The 17,258-nt window shown below is 42.1% G+C and overlaps 1 protein-coding gene across 1 annotated transcript in view; it reads left to right on the top strand.

The window, feature by feature from the left end:
* The first annotated feature begins 6,922 nt into the window (after positions 1–6,922).
* Positions 6,923–17,258, top strand: part of LOC124721286 — a 46,471-nt gene continuing 36,135 nt past the window's right edge. The window contains exons 1-3 of the mRNA XM_047246195.1: positions 6,923–7,286; positions 7,446–7,628; positions 8,539–8,834. Coding sequence (XP_047102151.1) covers positions 7,047–7,286; positions 7,446–7,628; positions 8,539–8,834 — 719 coding nt within the window. The 5' untranslated portion in view covers positions 6,923–7,046. The remainder of the gene's footprint in view (positions 7,287–7,445; positions 7,629–8,538; positions 8,835–17,258) is intronic.

Consider the following 17,258-nt stretch of genomic DNA (forward strand, 5'->3'; position numbering starts at 1 on the left):
ACAAACTCATACCTGAACGATAAGTCGATTTACTCAATTTCCGGATTCTTTCTTACAGTCAGTATAGGGTATAAAATAGTTCAAGCCCCCACAAACGCTATATATCTCCCGGTCACAGTTCAGACACTGGACTACCTAGAACTGCGTATTGTGGACCAGAACAATCAGCTTGTTAACTTTAGAGGAGAAGAGATCATTGTACGCTTGCATCTAAGGCAGGATGGGAATAAGGTATAAAGCTAGCACACCAAGCTCACAATCCGTCAGTTCATCGCCGAAGGGCAAGGTGATAACACACCTTAATTACGAATTCCTCATTTCAGCAGGTTTAAAACCGCAGAATGACCTCGCTCAGTGTAACTCAGTCAGTAGAGATTGATGACTGAATTATATGTCATGAATACCACTCACACAAACCCTACGCTTCAAGCACATTTAACAAAAGTGATGAAATTAGGATTGTTATCCAGCATGAGGACGCAGTAACACTGCCTAGCAAGAGCTTCCTGTATCTGGACTGCACATTTAAGAAAGCTGACGGGGCTGTGATAGCGTTCTCGAAGCTCACTCGAAATGCTGTAGCATTCCTGTTTCAAGAGATACATTATCAACTCAACAGAATCGAAATCGACCGCACACGCAATGTCAGTATTACGTCAACCCTTAAGACGTACGTTTCAGCCTCACCCTCTGATTCAAAGAGCTTGGAAAATGCTGGGTGGTTCATAGATGCGCCAGATGGTGAAGGGGGACACAGCCAATTTGCCTACCACTAACCTTCTGATCATGGGGGCTTTTTGAATACCCAGTCCTACCTACAGAATCCACACATACTTGGGCTATTAATACATCAGTGCAGTTGGAAGCACCTCGATTCATCATACTCGCTTTCAAACTCAACGGCGTGGTAATGTATCAAAGGACTCAACTGAATTTGACACTGCAAGTTAAGTAATGCCAGAGTCTACTTGAATTCAGAATACTACCCATACGAGAATCTGCATCTACAGTGGGACAGCAATGTATGCAGCCTTGCATTTGACACGTATGAGAGATTCTGAGCATCTTACTATGAATGTGTTCAAAATGAAGGATGCCTACTCAGTCCACAGAGTTTCAAGAAGCTAGCACCAATAATCGTCATTGACTGTTCAAAACAGAATGAGATAATTAAATCAGGGTCTGTAGATGTACGGATTGAATTTGAATCTTCAGCAAACTTCCCTGATCATATTTCGGCGTATGCTCTCATTCCGCATGATCGTCTTGTTAACTACTGCCCGCTCTCGGGTGTAGTGCAACGAGTTGTATAAATTAATAGACACTCTGCTAACTCTAAAGCAGATCACGATGTTACCTGAAGGTGTGAGGATCATAGCTGACGTTCAAGTATTTTACTACGATGAGCGCAGGCAATTCATAATTAAAGACTGTGCATTAATAGCATTCACGCAAAGTGATGGAATAATAGGAACATTTGCATCAGGAGTTGAATCGCCGAAATCATTCAAAGATGTCAAGTGCAATAAGACAGCAAGAAGCGCGCGATTTGGTTAACGAGATTCTATCATGAAATTCACTGGGATTACCCTGGCATCTCTTACAAAGGTTTCGTTCTAGTGCTGCGAGTATTTGATCACAAGGAGACAGTAATCTACGTTAAAGGCAATGAGAAGATTACCTGGCTGCGTCCAATCTTAAAGTATGCAGCTATTTGGAACCTTGAACACTACGATTGTCCACCTCTCCATCAACTTAGATGGCGAACATTTGAAGAAGAAGAAAATAGTGTTGTGTCTGCATGTGAAAATGTAAAATTTAGTTTTAAATTTACTCGTCAATAAATCAATAAATTTATTTGTGCATAAAAATTCTTGCTGTTTTCTTTCTGTGATACCTACATCCGTAGAAGTTAGTTTATTGGTTGTACTGTGCGTGAAGCGCATTTCACTGGAGCTGTCTGAGCCAGTTTACCTTGCCTGCTCGTCAATGCGTCTGCCGTTGAATGTGAGAGTTGTGGGGTGCGCTGTGTCAGATGTCTGTTGTTTAAAGTGACATCCAGTGCACGTTAGGGGGCTGAAAGAGAGTGGCAGTGTCTGTTTGTGACCGGCGGACCAAGTCCAGCACAAGTTATTTAGAATTCATGTGTGTCTTTAAGGTAGTGCACAGTGGCTTTATGCACGTTTTTTGCACACATTTATCATATTTTTTTAATAAAAAAAAAGAGTGATCACGATTGAGGGTGAAATAAGAAGAACATTCGACATTATTTTTCACAATAAAGTGAGTGAATTTATTACTCAATTAAGAATTTTTTACAGAGTTCTGCGAACTATCAGTACAATGATTCACTTCTTAAAATTATACAATTTTACAGAACAATATTATTCCTTTTCATGTAAAAATATGAAATTTCTACAGATAGGTGTTCTTACCTTATTCATAAGCATTGTGCCAAGATAACCATATGAGTATATATATATATATATATATCAACTAAAGTAGAGATATCACAAGCTAATTACTCTATATTACAGTGTAAATAATATCGCTACCGAAGTTCCACCCGAAATACTTTTTTAACTATAGGCAGACATATTTTTAGTTCAAATTAGTGGCTCTAAAACATTTTCCACTTCCACGACCAGTTGAAAATACATGTCATTCAATTAAGTTGGACTAAACATTTTTCCCCCCACTACAACAACGAGGTGAACATATATTTGTCGTTATAAACATTTTTCCAATAGAATGAACATATTTATAATGAATTTAACTGGTAGAACTCACATTTTTAAAACTAGTTCTGACTGGATGGCTAGCGGCCGGTGAAACTTACAAACTAAAATCTATAACAACTACTCAGATCGAAGCAGATATGAACTGCGCAAAATTGTATTTTCTTCTTCTCCATTATAAAAGGTGGAAGTGAAGGTTTAAAATTTTATGGTTTTGCTCATATATACATTAACTAGTAATAGCCGTTGAAAAATATATACAAATATATGAGTAAAGACTTTTTTAATAGTTTTATTTTAGTTTTTTAACTTTTTTGTGTTTTTATGATTTTTCTTTGATAGAATAAATAATATTTATATTTACACACAGACATACTTAACACAGGCTCGCACACATTCACACACTCAGACATACACGGAAGCACGCAAGCAAAACACTCTCATCCAATATTTACACTACGATAAAAGGGTCATACTGCTACCCTGCAGACACTCTCCCTCTCTCTCTCACTATCTCTCTCTCCCTCTCGATCAGGGTCCCCCACCCCTTCTCTCGCCACAAGTGACTAGTGTGTGTACGGGCGAGTTTCAATGCCGTCATCACAGATGACCCTTTTATCGTCATGAGGCGACAGACCGATTTTAAACTGCAGCACAGTGTAGACCTTGTTCGCTATCGACTGAATACTTGTTTGCTGTACCATATGCGGTGGCTGCGGCTCAACACCGCGAACACCACCACGTAGGCAATGCAAATAGTCTTCGATAGATAGGGCTCTCCAGGCCATCCACCGTACCCCCTTAGCCCATCTCTGAGTGGGACCTTCCAATGTGCGATATGCATACATTTTTGACCGAAAACCTACAAACTCCACAATCGGCAATCGATTTGACTTGTCTTTCATGAGGCCGATAACCTTCTTGTTTTGTGGAACAATACCGTAAGGATTATCGGCCACATAAGAAGACGTGTCGAATACATTACTGTGGTACCTAATTGCTTAATATGGATCGCAGTTCTTCACCCAGTAAATGAAGCTATCTCTGTCCATATAAAGTAATTTGTGATCTGCGAAATGAGTTTTCGCGAACTCATAATGAAAGCTGTACATGTGAATTTTGGATAGGCCTAGTATGCACATCCCCACATAGATATGTTCAGTAAACTCTACTGCAGTTTTCGCCATCTCCACAGCAACGAAGTTCTTATTGAAAATGGTGACTCATTTTAAATTTGGTCTGGCAATGCATTTTCTTACGCCATAACGCCCATCCCATTGTGTTCTAATAAAAATTTCACGTCGTTCCCTCAAATTCTCCATAGTTTTACCGAAAATTGAATTATTCATCAATTTATAAAAATCCTTCTCAAAGTCACACTACGCGGAAGTTCTCTGTCTCGTATTCAAATCAATATATTCCTTCAACCAGGGGGACTGCTTGAAGGAGATGGTCTGGATGATTTTAACCATCTTCATACCCAAGCTGAGGCATTGCTGGAGGTTACGATAATGAATAATGTAGTTCTGCCTCCACAACATACCCTGCATCAGAATCGGTAACCATACCCCCCCCCTTGATTTTTCCACTTAATCCCTTGCATTCATCTTCAGGCAGCCACCGAAACTCGTCAATCAGCAGTGATTGCTGCATGGCGTGCCCGTATAAGTTATTGATATCTAGATACATTATGTAACTTGAATCAGGAATGCTTTGAACCTGTCACCCATCCGTGGGTTATTTGCTTTCGCGTGTCTATGAATACATTGGCAAAGCTCCCCACGGATCCCCCGTTCAAAGAAAAGAAGCATGTCAGGGTCAGTCAATAATTCGATACTGCACTTCGTTTTCTTGAGCATCGCGTCCCAAGACAACCCAGGTGCCATGTAATAAAAGGCGGGGTCCAGAGACTATGTGGCTATACATATACTCCGGAACATCACAAAAACGTCCGCAAGCGAGCGCACGTCTGTGTCCATGTAAAACAGTGCGTACTCTCCTAAATTAGAAATACTGAATTCCCGCCAGACATTCACGGCATGCTCATACTCTGCATTCGTTATGGCGTCGCCTGTGAGGTTGCTGGAGCATGCAGTTATGTCGGGTAGCCTGGTTTCGTTGAGTTTCGCCATACTGTTCACATACTCATATGGGAAAACCCCCTTCCTAGTCACAAGTTGAAACTTTTCCTCGTCGGGAAATGCAGCCCAGGGGATATGCATTTCTCCACAAGGTAGAACAGGGCTTAACAACTGGCTGGTTTTGAGCGCGAGTACTCGCGTCTGCTCAGGCACGTGCTCGCGAGCAGCTGCAAGGTCGCGGAGTACGGTGGGAGGGGAGGGAGGGGAAATGCGCGCGCACGTTTGAATAGGGCCGCACGTTTGAATTCGCGCCGACTGTGTAACGTTTAAAGTACTAGATCAGCTCTAACAGTCACTTCGCTGGTTAAGAATCATGTCATGTTGCCATTGTGTAACCCCAACCATGCGTTCGCAGTTCAACCCCCAGTAGGAGGAATTGGATCTGTTTACAGAAAAAGGTGGTGTTGCAAAATGTTTTAGTATGTCACAAAACGCTGAATTCTTGTAGGAAATTTAATTTGCAGCGACATTATATGTCGTACCACGCGAAAGACTACGGAAGTGGAAAATGTGATGGACCAGATCGTGCACAGGAAGTTATTAAACTTGAAAGGAAGCTATCTGAAGAAGATCTGGATGACGAAGAAAAATCAACTGAGGCAGCTCTCAGAGTGAGTTACAAAATTGCTTTGCTTTTAGCAAAGTCCCTGCGCCCCTTCGCTGATGGCGATTTAATAAAAGAATGTTTGGTAGTTGCAGCGGAACATTTGTGTCCATCTTTAAGTTGAACAGTTTCGGATTGTGCCATTATCTAACATGACCATTATGCGTCACATACAGGACATGGCAGACGACGTCCAGAGCCAGCTTGCGAATATCTATGAAGATTTTATGGCGTATTCTCTAGCTCTGGACGAAAGTGTTGATATCACTGGAACAGCGCTGCTTGCCATATTTTTTAGAGGTGTTAATAGAGATCTTCAGGTGAGGGAGGAGCTCCTCGATGTAGTAGCCATGAAGAACACTACAACCGGAGGTGATATTTTAAGTAGTGTTGAAGAAAGTGTTGAAAATATAGGATTGTCGTGGAATTCTTTAGTTTCAGTGTCTGCAGACGGTGCACCAGCGATGACAGGGAAAAAATCAGGTTTCGTTGCGCTGTTGAAGGAGAATATGCAAAAACTGACCGTGCCGAATGAAATAAGGCGCGTTCACTGTGTCATCCACCAGGAAAACTTATGTGCAAAGAGTATCACTCTAAAAAATGTGATGAGTGTTGTCGTTCGTACAACCAATTATATAAGGAAGCATGGGCTACAACACAGGCAATTTAAAAGCTTTCTTGAGGATGTAGAAAGCCAGTATGGTAGCCTGGCTTATTACAGCGAGGTCCTCTGGCTTGGTCGTGGCGAATTATTAAATCGATTTTTTTTGCGTATTAGATGAGATAAATATGTTCATGGAAATAAATAACATGTGTTTTCCTGAATTGAAAGAGTCTTCATGGAAATGTGATCTCGCGTTCTTAGCAGTGTACAGGATGGGCGTGTGGGCAGGCGGTGGGCGTTGTGGAATACTAGGGTAATTTTTAGAGAAAGGCCATTTATTGGCTAAAGCATGTTGTAAGGGGCTACATAGGCCTAGGGAGGTGAGGGTGAGCCAGAGCTTATAATCTGGAGAACATTGTTCGCGAAGCTATGGAAAGTTGTTGTCTGCCAAAACTAAGTCCACAGTGCGGCAGCACCGGGAGAAGCAGGAGATGTTCAATGCTACAGGGCGCGCATCCGACTCGTGGGTGAGCAAGAATACGAGAGCGAGCCCGGCGACGGGCAGCCGGGTATATTCGACGCACCACGCGGCTTCCTCCGCCCTGATTGGTCAGGACCGAGCAAACCGTGCGGGCGGCATGGAACTTTCCAGAGCGTTGCCTGCTGAGCGACGCCTGCCGTGCGGGCGGCATGGAACTTTCCAGAGCGTTGCCTGCTAAGGCCGGTATTACACTATCAAATTTCTTTGTCCAAGATCTTTGTCCAATATCTTTGTCAAAGATATTTGATAGTGTAATAGGGATCTTTGACAAATGTCGTCCAATATTTGATCAAATCTAGGCCGAGGCCGTATATTTGATCAAAGAAATCGCTTGTCTTCTGTTCACTGCAATGCGATATGTTACCACGCCGAGCGCCAGCATCGCTGGAGCGTTCTGTCATCTTTTGTGTTTGTAAACATGGCTGCTAAATACAATTGGTGTGTGGCGTCTACCACAAAATTAATTGAAATGTACGAAGCGGATGAGGCGCTTTACAATGTGAGGCACCCTGAATATAAAAATAGGTTAAGAAGATTGGAGAGTTATAAAAATATTGCAGAGATAATCAGCCGAGACATACGGCCAGGATGTACGGCCGAGGACATAAAAAGGAAGATAAATGGCCTCCGTACTAGCTACTCGTACGAGAAAGCAAAAATACGTATTGACATATTCATTTATATTTATTTATGCAAGTAAAGTTTACATGTCATACAAATGATTAGCATTAATTTGTTCACTGCAGCGACTTGAAGCATACAATAATGTTTACGTAACCTACAAGTAGTTAAATTATTTTCATTATTAATATTGCAGATGAATAAAAGCAAAAGTGGAGCCAGTGCGCAGGCGGCGTATACACCACAAGTGTACTGGTTTCAAATGCTGAAATTTCTAGACCAGTCAACAGAGGCCGACGAGAGTATGTGCAATTTGGAGAGCACGGAAAGTGAAACTGGAAGTGAACGTGCCACACCGACGTTTGAGGAAATGTTAGCGGTATGTACATTTGTTTACATTTTACGTTACTAAATGTGATTATCTTGCCAGGGCACCTTCCCAGCGCCATTGTAAAATGTCTTAAAGTATTCCCTAACTGCTCTCCCGTGTACTGTACGTCCAGAAGCAGCTTGGCAAGCTATTGGTTCCATTTGCTGTAGGTCCTCAGTGGTTTGTGTCTCAAGACAAGTGCAGTCTCCTACTACGGCAGACACAGTTTCCTGCCGTGTGTACAAGTGTTTTCTCCTCTCAGTTGACAAGTTGTGCAATGTGCAGGCAGCCAGTGTTATTGTGGTAACTTTTTCAGGAGGCAGATTAATGGTAGTAAGAAAAGTCCTGAAACGACTTGCAAGAATGCCAAAGCTGCTCTCCACTAATCTTCTCCCTCGTGACAGTCTGTAATTGAAAACCTTTTCTTCTTTTGTGATTCCTTTTAAGGGGTATGGCTCCATAATGTTATAACTCAGAGGAAAAGCGTCATCTGCCAGTACTACCATTGGAGTTGTAATGTTTGTGTTCCCAAGCTTCCTGCCTTCAGGAATGTTGAGCATAGATCGGTCAATGAGACACTCACGTAGTTTTCTTTTTGAAAACACTACAGCATCACCAACACGCCCATTAGTTCCTACATCTACATACAAAAATTTGTAGGAAGCATCTACCATGGCAAATAAAATGATACTGTTGAAGGATTTATAATTGAAAAAGTGCGATCCACTAGCTTGTGGACATTTAATACGAATGTGCTTTCCGTCCATTGCTCCTATTGTGTTATAACAGTTCCACTTCTTCTCGAAATCCTCTGCAATTTGCTCCCACTCTCCTCTGCTTGTGGGTACCTGTAAATAAATAAGATTTATGTATGTGCAAGGAAGTACGTAACTAATGGCTTTTATCTTTTATTTTATAGCATGAGATGCAAGAGCCTGTCGCATGTAGCGAGGCACAGCCACAGCCCCTGCGTCGAGAGTGGCCTCCCACTAAAAGGAGGAAAGTCGCGCCAGACGTGGCAACTAACGTCATGCAGGAGGCCAGCAGGATACTTCAGGCTATGGCTGATGCTGCCAGAACCATGCCTGTCCATGATGACCGCTATAGTACCCTTGGCGCCCACATCGCAGCAGAACTGCGTGAAATGGAAAGAGTGGGCGGCAGGGAATACACCACTGCCACTATGCACAGTCTGCAGCGGACATTAATGGACAGGTGGGATTTGCTGCATGCGACAGCCCGTGCACAACCGTCCACCTCTGGATATATCCAGGTTGCCTTGCAGCAGGCTGGAATACAGGATGAAGATTCCATTCCATAAATATATATGTGTCTATAAATTTGGTGTCTCTCCAATCTTCTTAATCTATTTTTATAATCAGGGTGCCTCACATTGTAAAGTGTCTCATCCGCTTCATACATTTCAATTAATTTTGTGGTATCACACATCTCATTTGCCATGCAAATAAAATTAAATAAATAAAATAATAACAATTCATCTTCATGAACATAAAGTGTATCGAACAGTTATTTACCTTCAGACAATGGTCCTTTAGTGCTTTATAAATTGCTTCACACGTTTCAGGTATTATTTTACTTAATGTGCATTGTGGAATTCGAGTGCTGTACTGTAAGCTAGAGTAACTTTCTCCTGTAGCAAGGAATCGTAGTGTTACAGTGAGCCTGTCTTCTGCAGATATAGCAGTTCGTAGGTGAGTATTGTGTTTTGAGATATGAGGAATCACTTCTCATCCATTCGCAAGAAATCGATGTATGACTTGACGTCTTCCACTATTAACTCACGTAACAAGTTTTGCTGAATGCTTTTTTCGTCTCGTCGTGAAACCCACGGCTTCACCCAGGTACGTTTCCTTTTTTCCCCCCGCTTCTGCATCTCATGTGCACACACAGCAATTGTGGCACAAGCAGCAGCTGCTGCGGTTAATAACAATATGTTTTTGTCAGCCATCTTGAACTTTGACGAAAACTTTGATGACAGTGTAATACCCCTTCTAGCGCTACGTCAAAGATCTTTGTCAAATATATTGGACGGAATATTGGATCACATCTTTGATCAAATCTTTGACAAAGAAATTTGATAGTGTAATACCGGCCTAAGCGACGCCTGGGGCGGCGTTACCTCGTAAGCACATGAGAGAAGCGCGTGATCAAGGTGCCCTTCCTGGGTGCTGACTTCCTGTTACTAGACCGTGGGATGAAAGAATTTACAGGCAGCTAACACTGCCGGCCGTGGCTTGGCCGCAATGGAAAAATGATGTTACCGTTTGGGTGCTCGTATAATAAAGTAAAATCCCCTACTGTCTGGCTCATCATTTACAGCAGATTTAACTAGCCATCTGAATACTTTGAACATTTCACTACAAGGTAAAGATCTGCTAATTACTCATTACATAGGTCGAATACGAGCTTTTAAAATGAAATTGACACTTTGGGTGAGTCAGCTGGAAACAGGAAATCTAGCTCATTTTCCTAAATTATCATCCATGCGAGATGTTCACAAGGACTGTGAACGTCAGTTACGACGACATCCCTGCTGATTGACCTTTGATGAATCCGCTCACAGTTTAGCTGGCGTCACCTTCATATTAAGTGCACCTGGCAACATTCGTCGATTTGAAACCGTTTCCCCCATGTGAAACATTCTTCCAACGAGTTCCACTGTTTGTTGCCCAAGGTCTATCCCCACACGATGTTTGCCGGCCGAGGTGGCCGTGCGGTTCTAGGCGCTCCAGTCCGGAACCACGCGACTGCTACGGTCGCAGGTTCGAATCCTGCCTCAGGCATGGATGTGTGTGATGTCCTTAGGTTAGTTAGGTTTAAGTAGTTCTAAGTTCTAGGGGACTGCTGACCTGAGATGTTAAGTCCCATAGTGCTCAGAGCCATTTGAACCATTTGTGAACGGAGAGGACAATAAACAGTTGGCGAATCGAAGGTAATTTGATGCGGAATATGAGGTTTCGTGTTGTTGGACCCTTCTGCATTTAGGCTACACTAACATCAGTCCCTTAGCTGCTGCTGTTAGACATTTCCAAGTTTCTTTTAACATGATAGTGTCTCATCTCATTACCTGCTAGCTATCCAGTCATACTTAGATATCCTGTTTCCCTGTGTCGCATCCTGGCACAGCCCCACTATACCAGAATGAAGTAAGTGCGAACTGTGTAGCGCAATCGGGACGTTCACGGCAATGCGTTAGTTATAAATTTCTGTCAACCTTTATATCGGAGATGAGAGGGAGAGAATCTCCTTGGTTTGAAGCAAATAAACTTCCTGAAAATAGGTTAAAGAATTGCAATAGGCAGAAGGGATTGGTTAGTTTCTACCAAGTGTATTCTCACATATACTTATGTGAGGTGTTGGACCATAAACCCCTTAGTAAAATTCACCCTATTTATTCGGACTTGTTACTTCAAAGCTAATTGCCGCTACATATAAGAAACAAGTACAAAGCAATCACTTTTATTTGGTTAGCACTGAAATCTCTCTAAATAATTGAGACAAAGACTGACAGCCTCCGTTCAACACTATTCCAATGAAACTCTAAAAATCCTACTTGACCTGCAGTTCCTGAGTGTCTATCAGAGTCTATCACCGTCTTCTCGTAGTTGAAGTCTTTATCAGCTGTATCGGCTGCTATGGGCCTGCTCGACCCCACTGGCATCTCGCTGCAGAATCTCCAAACTTCCGGCACTGGCTCTGAATCTGCATCTGAATCTCTGCCTCTAGCTACTCCGCTGCCTGGCCTTTTATTTCGTTTCTCATGTACTTGGGTGCACACGAGTTAATTTGTTTCACACGACCCTTTCATTTCTAAGTGATCGGATTGCACAAGAATGCCTATGGTTCCACACGACACTCTCGTTTCTAATTGGTCGGCTTGCGCAAGAATGCCTTCGGTTCCACACGACACTTTCGTTTCTAGCTCCACACAACTTAATTTGGTTCAAAAAATGGTTCAAATGGCTTGTGCACTATGGGTCTTAACATCTATGGTCATCAGTCCCCTAGAACTTAGAACTACTTAGACCTAACTAACCTAAGGACAGCACACAACACCCAGCCATCACGAGGCAGAGAAAATCCCTGACCCCGCCGGGAATCGAACCCGGGAACCCGGGCGTGGGAAGCGAGAACGCTACCGCACGAACACGAGATGCGGGCAAATTTGGTTCCACACGAGTCTTTTCCGCACGTGACTGACACTCTCTCTTGCTATATTATCGCCCTGGTGTTTGCGTCTTCCATTACACAAGTTTGATTCATGCTGCTTCCTCCGGCAGGAAGTCAAACACTAAGTTATTTGATGAACAAGCCATACTTGGCAGCCTCCGCCGCTTATCTTGCCCCTACGTCCTGGTGGACTATTTCTTAATGTCGGCTGGCTGTTTGCCTATGGAGCCTGGACTCTCATTATGGTCTCAAAAGCAAGAATAAAAATTAAAATTTTCTATGGTCACAACACCTCCCTCCAAAATTAGATTCATGTGCACTTATCCAAAGTGCCATTAATACCTGTAAAATATAGTTACAAAAACATTTTAACGTCTATTGGTTCTAATTACACTGTCATCCGTGTGTCTCGGATGTCTTTCATGTATGACCATTTCCTCGTCTCTGTTTACTGATCTTGTGCTATTCGATTAAGTTCAGGTGCCTGTACTACTGTCGTCTTTACACAAATATATCGACAGCAGTTCCCATCTCCTGGGCCATCAAAGAATTTTTTGTACAAGTATTTGCAACAATTATATTTGGTACAGCATATAAATACAATGACAAAAATGATTACACTTATACTGATATAAGTAACAACAGAATTGGTTTTGACCTTCTTGTCCTGTTCCAGTTCCATTTGTTCTTTATCTATGAATTTATCAATGTCTTCTAGTCTTTTACCCACTACTCTTAAATCATCTAAATTGGATGTGACGTGCTTCAAAGATAATTCAAGTTCTATTGTTCAAGAATTAATTTTTGTCTCTATTACATCACAACAATCTAAATTCATATCTACAGGTGGTATTTTGTCTCTCCTGGTGTAATTCGTCTGGATTACTTTGTCTGACTGTATATATATATATATATATATACAGGGTGTTACAAAAAGGTACGGCCAAACTTTCAGTAAACATTCCTCACACACAAATAAAGAAAAGATGTCATGTGGCCATGTGTCCGAAAACGCTTAATTTCCATGTTAGAGCTCATTTTAGTTTCGCCAGTATGTACTGTACTTCCTCGACTCTGATGATCAAATTGTAAATTTTCACAATCAACATGTGTGGGCTAACGAGAATCCGCACGCAATTGTGCAATCACGTCATCAACACAGATTTTCTGTGAACGTTTGGGCAGACATTGTTGGTGATGTCTTGATTGGGCCCCATGTTCTTCCACCTACGCTCAATGGAGCACGTTATCATGATTTCATACGGGATACTCTACCTGTGCTGCTAGAACATGTGCCGTTACAAGTACGACACAGCATGTGGTTCATACACGATGTAGCTGCTGCACATTTCAGTAGAAGTTTTCGTACGCTTCTCAACAACAGATTCGGTGACCTATGGATTGGTAGAGGCGGCCCAATTCCATGGCCTCCACGCTCTCCTGACCTCAACCCTCTTGACTTTCATTTATGAGGGCATTTGAAAGCTCTTGTCTACGCAACCCCGGTACCAAATGTAGAGACCCTTCGTGCTCGTATTGTGGACGGCTGTGATACAATACACCATTCTCCAGGGCTGCATCAGCGCATCAGGGATTCCATGCGATGGAGGGTGGATGCATGTATCCACGCTAACGGAGGACATTTTGAACATTTCCTGTATCGAAGTGTTTGACGTCACGCTGGTACCGTCTGTTGCTGTGTGTTTCCATTCCATGATTAGTGTGATTTGAAGAGAAGTAATAAAATGAGCTCTAACATGGAAAGTAAGCGTTTCCGGACACAAGTCCACGTAACATATTTTCTTTCTTTGTGTGTGAGGAATGTTTCCTAAAAGTTTGGCCGTACCTTTTTGTAACACCCTGTATGTGTTAGGCTTACGTTTTTGAGTGGTTTTATGTTAGTTGGAATTTCTAAATTATAAGATATGGTCACGCCAGTTTGGGTGTATGGAGTGTAGTGCTTTGAGAATTTCGGGGTAAGTTGTAGACACACTTGGCTCTCCACCGTCTCAAACACCCGATATTTTAATGAGGAGGGCGACAGAGCCTTTTTACTGCGTCACACATATCTGTGTGTGCAGCAAGACTGCTATCACGAGAAGCCAGGAGCTGCGTCAGACGAGCGGCTCCGACGAGTGGTTACCAGCAGCGCCTTGCAATTTATATAAAAAAGTCAAAGAGTGTTGGTATAATGTTCCGTGGTTTGTGGTGTATTGAGGATTGTTTCAGACACAGGTGAAACATGTATTGCATAGAGACTCTTACTTCATATCTTGGCTCTGCATGAGGCAGCACGTATGTAGTTGTATGGGTGTTTTGTCGATTCTGACATTTATCTTGGAACCAGTTGGCTTGCTGGGGCTTGTACAGAATAATTGTTACTTTGGGGATGAGAGCTGAAAATACATTGTTGTCGAACTAAAAAGATTCTACGAGTACATGATTTATTTGAAGAATAGAGAGTTGTTTAATATTATTCCCTTTAACGTGACACAGTCTTCGGAGAAGAATTAAACGGTGAGAGCGACATAGATGGTGATCCTAAGAAGAGGATCAGCTGCACGCAAAAGATATGAGTCAACTGGTAGAGACATGTGAGTCGTGCAACCCGACACAGCACTGTCTCTTGTCGCCCAAGAAAGCGTTAGAGGAGGTCGGAGAAATTTGGAAAATGAAAAATAATAACGCTTACCTAGGAAGACAGAAATTGTAGAAATGGTACTAAGCACTATGAGACTTAACATCTGAGGTCATCAGTCCCCTAGGCTTAGAACTACTTAAACCTAACTAACATATGGACATCACACACATCCATGCCGGAGGCAGGATTCGTACCTGCGACCGTAGCAGCAGCGCGGTTCCGGACTGAAGTGCCTAGAACCGCTCGGTCACAACGGCCCTAGGAAGGCAAATGTATGTTTATCTACTTATCTGAGAATATTTTAGGGGTTGAATTTATTGTTGTATGGAGTATCGATCTGTGCACGCAGCTTCACTGCATGGAATTAAACGGGGGGTGAGATTTGCTCACATTGTTGTTAGATTTGAGTTATTTAAATTAAGAGAAAATATTAATTTGCCGATAAAGTCGATTGAGTATCTGTCACGAGATGCATTTCTCTAGTGGGACTTGAATAACGAGTCAGAATCAGCGACGAATTTTCGAACATCTTGTAAACGCTATAAATCAATTGTTTACTGTGTAGTTTAGATCTGCTTGTGTCGATTCCACTGGGGGAGGCGTTCATTACAGATCCTGGGTGGTTTCGGAAAGCGTTTTTTTTTCTTGTATCTGCACCCGATTCGAGTTTCAACAGATGTGTTCCCGCAAAACGATGGTGATGGAATGCAGAGCCATACAGAATTTCGGCCGGGTACTCGACTCCGTCGCTGAAGACTTCGTTGTGACGAAAAGGTTCTGTGAAAGTGAGCGCATTGGCGCTCGTATTTCTGCGGAAATTCAATAGAGAGTCGATGTTGATAAATGTATGGTTTTGTTTGGCATTTAATTAATATGCCGCAATTCATAATTTATGTTAAATGTATTTTTTTTTAATTTAAAGCATGCTGCATCAACACCACTACAAATGATTACACTATTGATCGGGCGCTTAGAATATTTATGTTATTGTATTATGAATTTGTGTTTTGTAAATTTGCGTGCTACTTCATAAGATATATGGCACGCCAACATGTTATGAAATGGAGGTTGTAACCTCCCCCTCACTTATCGACCTTAATGACAGTAAAAATTAAACCGCGTGTACCTAATGGAAATTTGGGAAAAGCAATCGTCACCGAAGTTAATCTGTCGGTAAAGAGGGAGGAAAGGGTTACATCTAACTGAAAGGAAAAATGCAAATGAAACCGGTGGAAATGAATTTTGTAAAAGGGTAAAGTTAATAAAGAAAGTAAAAGTGCGGTCGTTACGTTAACGATTAACTGGCGTTAATTAGATATTTGAGATTTGAGGAAAATTGCGGTCGCCAGTCCTTTAGCACTAAAATCGTGGCAACTGAAGGTTGACACATGTTGTGTGAAAACTGAATGTTTGTCAGAAGTAATAAATTTCGCCACACTCTGACTTCATATAGCAAAAGAATTAATAAAACCAGAAAATTGAAAGTTAATTTAGTGACTGAAATTAACAGTAAACTTTGTTTCTGAATCACTACGAAATCCAATAAAATAAGGTTAGTCTTGGGTTACCTCAACAATCATTTCAAAAGCTACTTGAATCTACGCAATTTAGAAATAAGAGATATAACTTTGAACTTGAATTAAATGATTCTGAACAACTAACAATAGTAAAATTTAGTACGTACCAAGCTGAGCTGTAGTCACAGGTAAGCTAAAATATGGTAACACAACTCGTACTCTTAATATGTGCTTGTGTAATCTAAATATTGCAGCCAGCTACGAATACCGTAACTGAACTTTGAAATTAAAGCAGTTAAATCGAATGATATTGCTGTAATGCTGGCGTTTGAATTTCAACGACACTCGGGTTCATTCCAGAAAAGGAAGGGACGCTTCTTGGTAATGCAATTGCGACAATGAGCAACAAAGGTTCAAGCTAAGTTGCTATATTTTTGTGAGGCAAATGGAACAGTTTGAAAAGCTGAGGTCTGCCATACAGTTCTAAAACTTAACGTGCTTATAGTCTTCCTTGTTGGTTGATTGAAGGTTTGAAGTCGCCGATCGAGGAGTGGCGACAGTCACTCACTGTCGGCCGTCGCTGTTGCAGAAGCTGGATGTTGGCGCACCTTCTTCTCGACACGGTCACCAGGCGAAAACGGGCTCTTGATGTGCGCCAGCTAATGCGTCCCGTCCGCGACAGCATGTCAGAAACTATCATAGCAAGTCGAGCGCAATTACATGCTGCCAAACCCCAGAAGCGCGGCAACTCGCGGGAACGTCACTCAACACACCTGCTCCACCACCCTACTCCCGCCAGACTCCCTCTCTGCCCGAGCTCGTAAAACAATTACAATATATAAAGACACAGAAATGTAATATCTTCAGGTAACAAAATAAGGAAAAAATTTATAGTACAATAGATGGAAATAGGAGGATATGCATTTCCAGCGTTACAAGGTGAGAGAGTTAAAGAACATTGCGCTCTCATTTAAACACACGGCCGGAAGAGTCAGCCTACAGAAATTGTGAAATGAACCCTGTCGTCCACGACCGGGTGCCACATAGGACGCAGATCCACCACGAGATGGTGAAACTCACAGGCATCTATTGTCTATTTAGGCCTAAGCGCTGTAGTGTGCGAGTGAGACAGACGAGAAACTACGTCATAGGGAAACTCAGTAGAACGCCGAGAAGAAGTAGCAGTGTCAAATATGGCGAACCTAAGGTCAGCTATAAAGGGAAACATTTATGGACACTATTTAATTCTGTAGTAACGTTGGGAATGAAGTCACAATAATTTTAATATAC

The sequence above is a fragment of the Schistocerca piceifrons genome, chromosome X (assembly GCF_021461385.2).
Source record: "Schistocerca piceifrons isolate TAMUIC-IGC-003096 chromosome X, iqSchPice1.1, whole genome shotgun sequence".
Classification (NCBI taxonomy): domain Eukaryota; kingdom Metazoa; phylum Arthropoda; class Insecta; order Orthoptera; family Acrididae; genus Schistocerca; species Schistocerca piceifrons.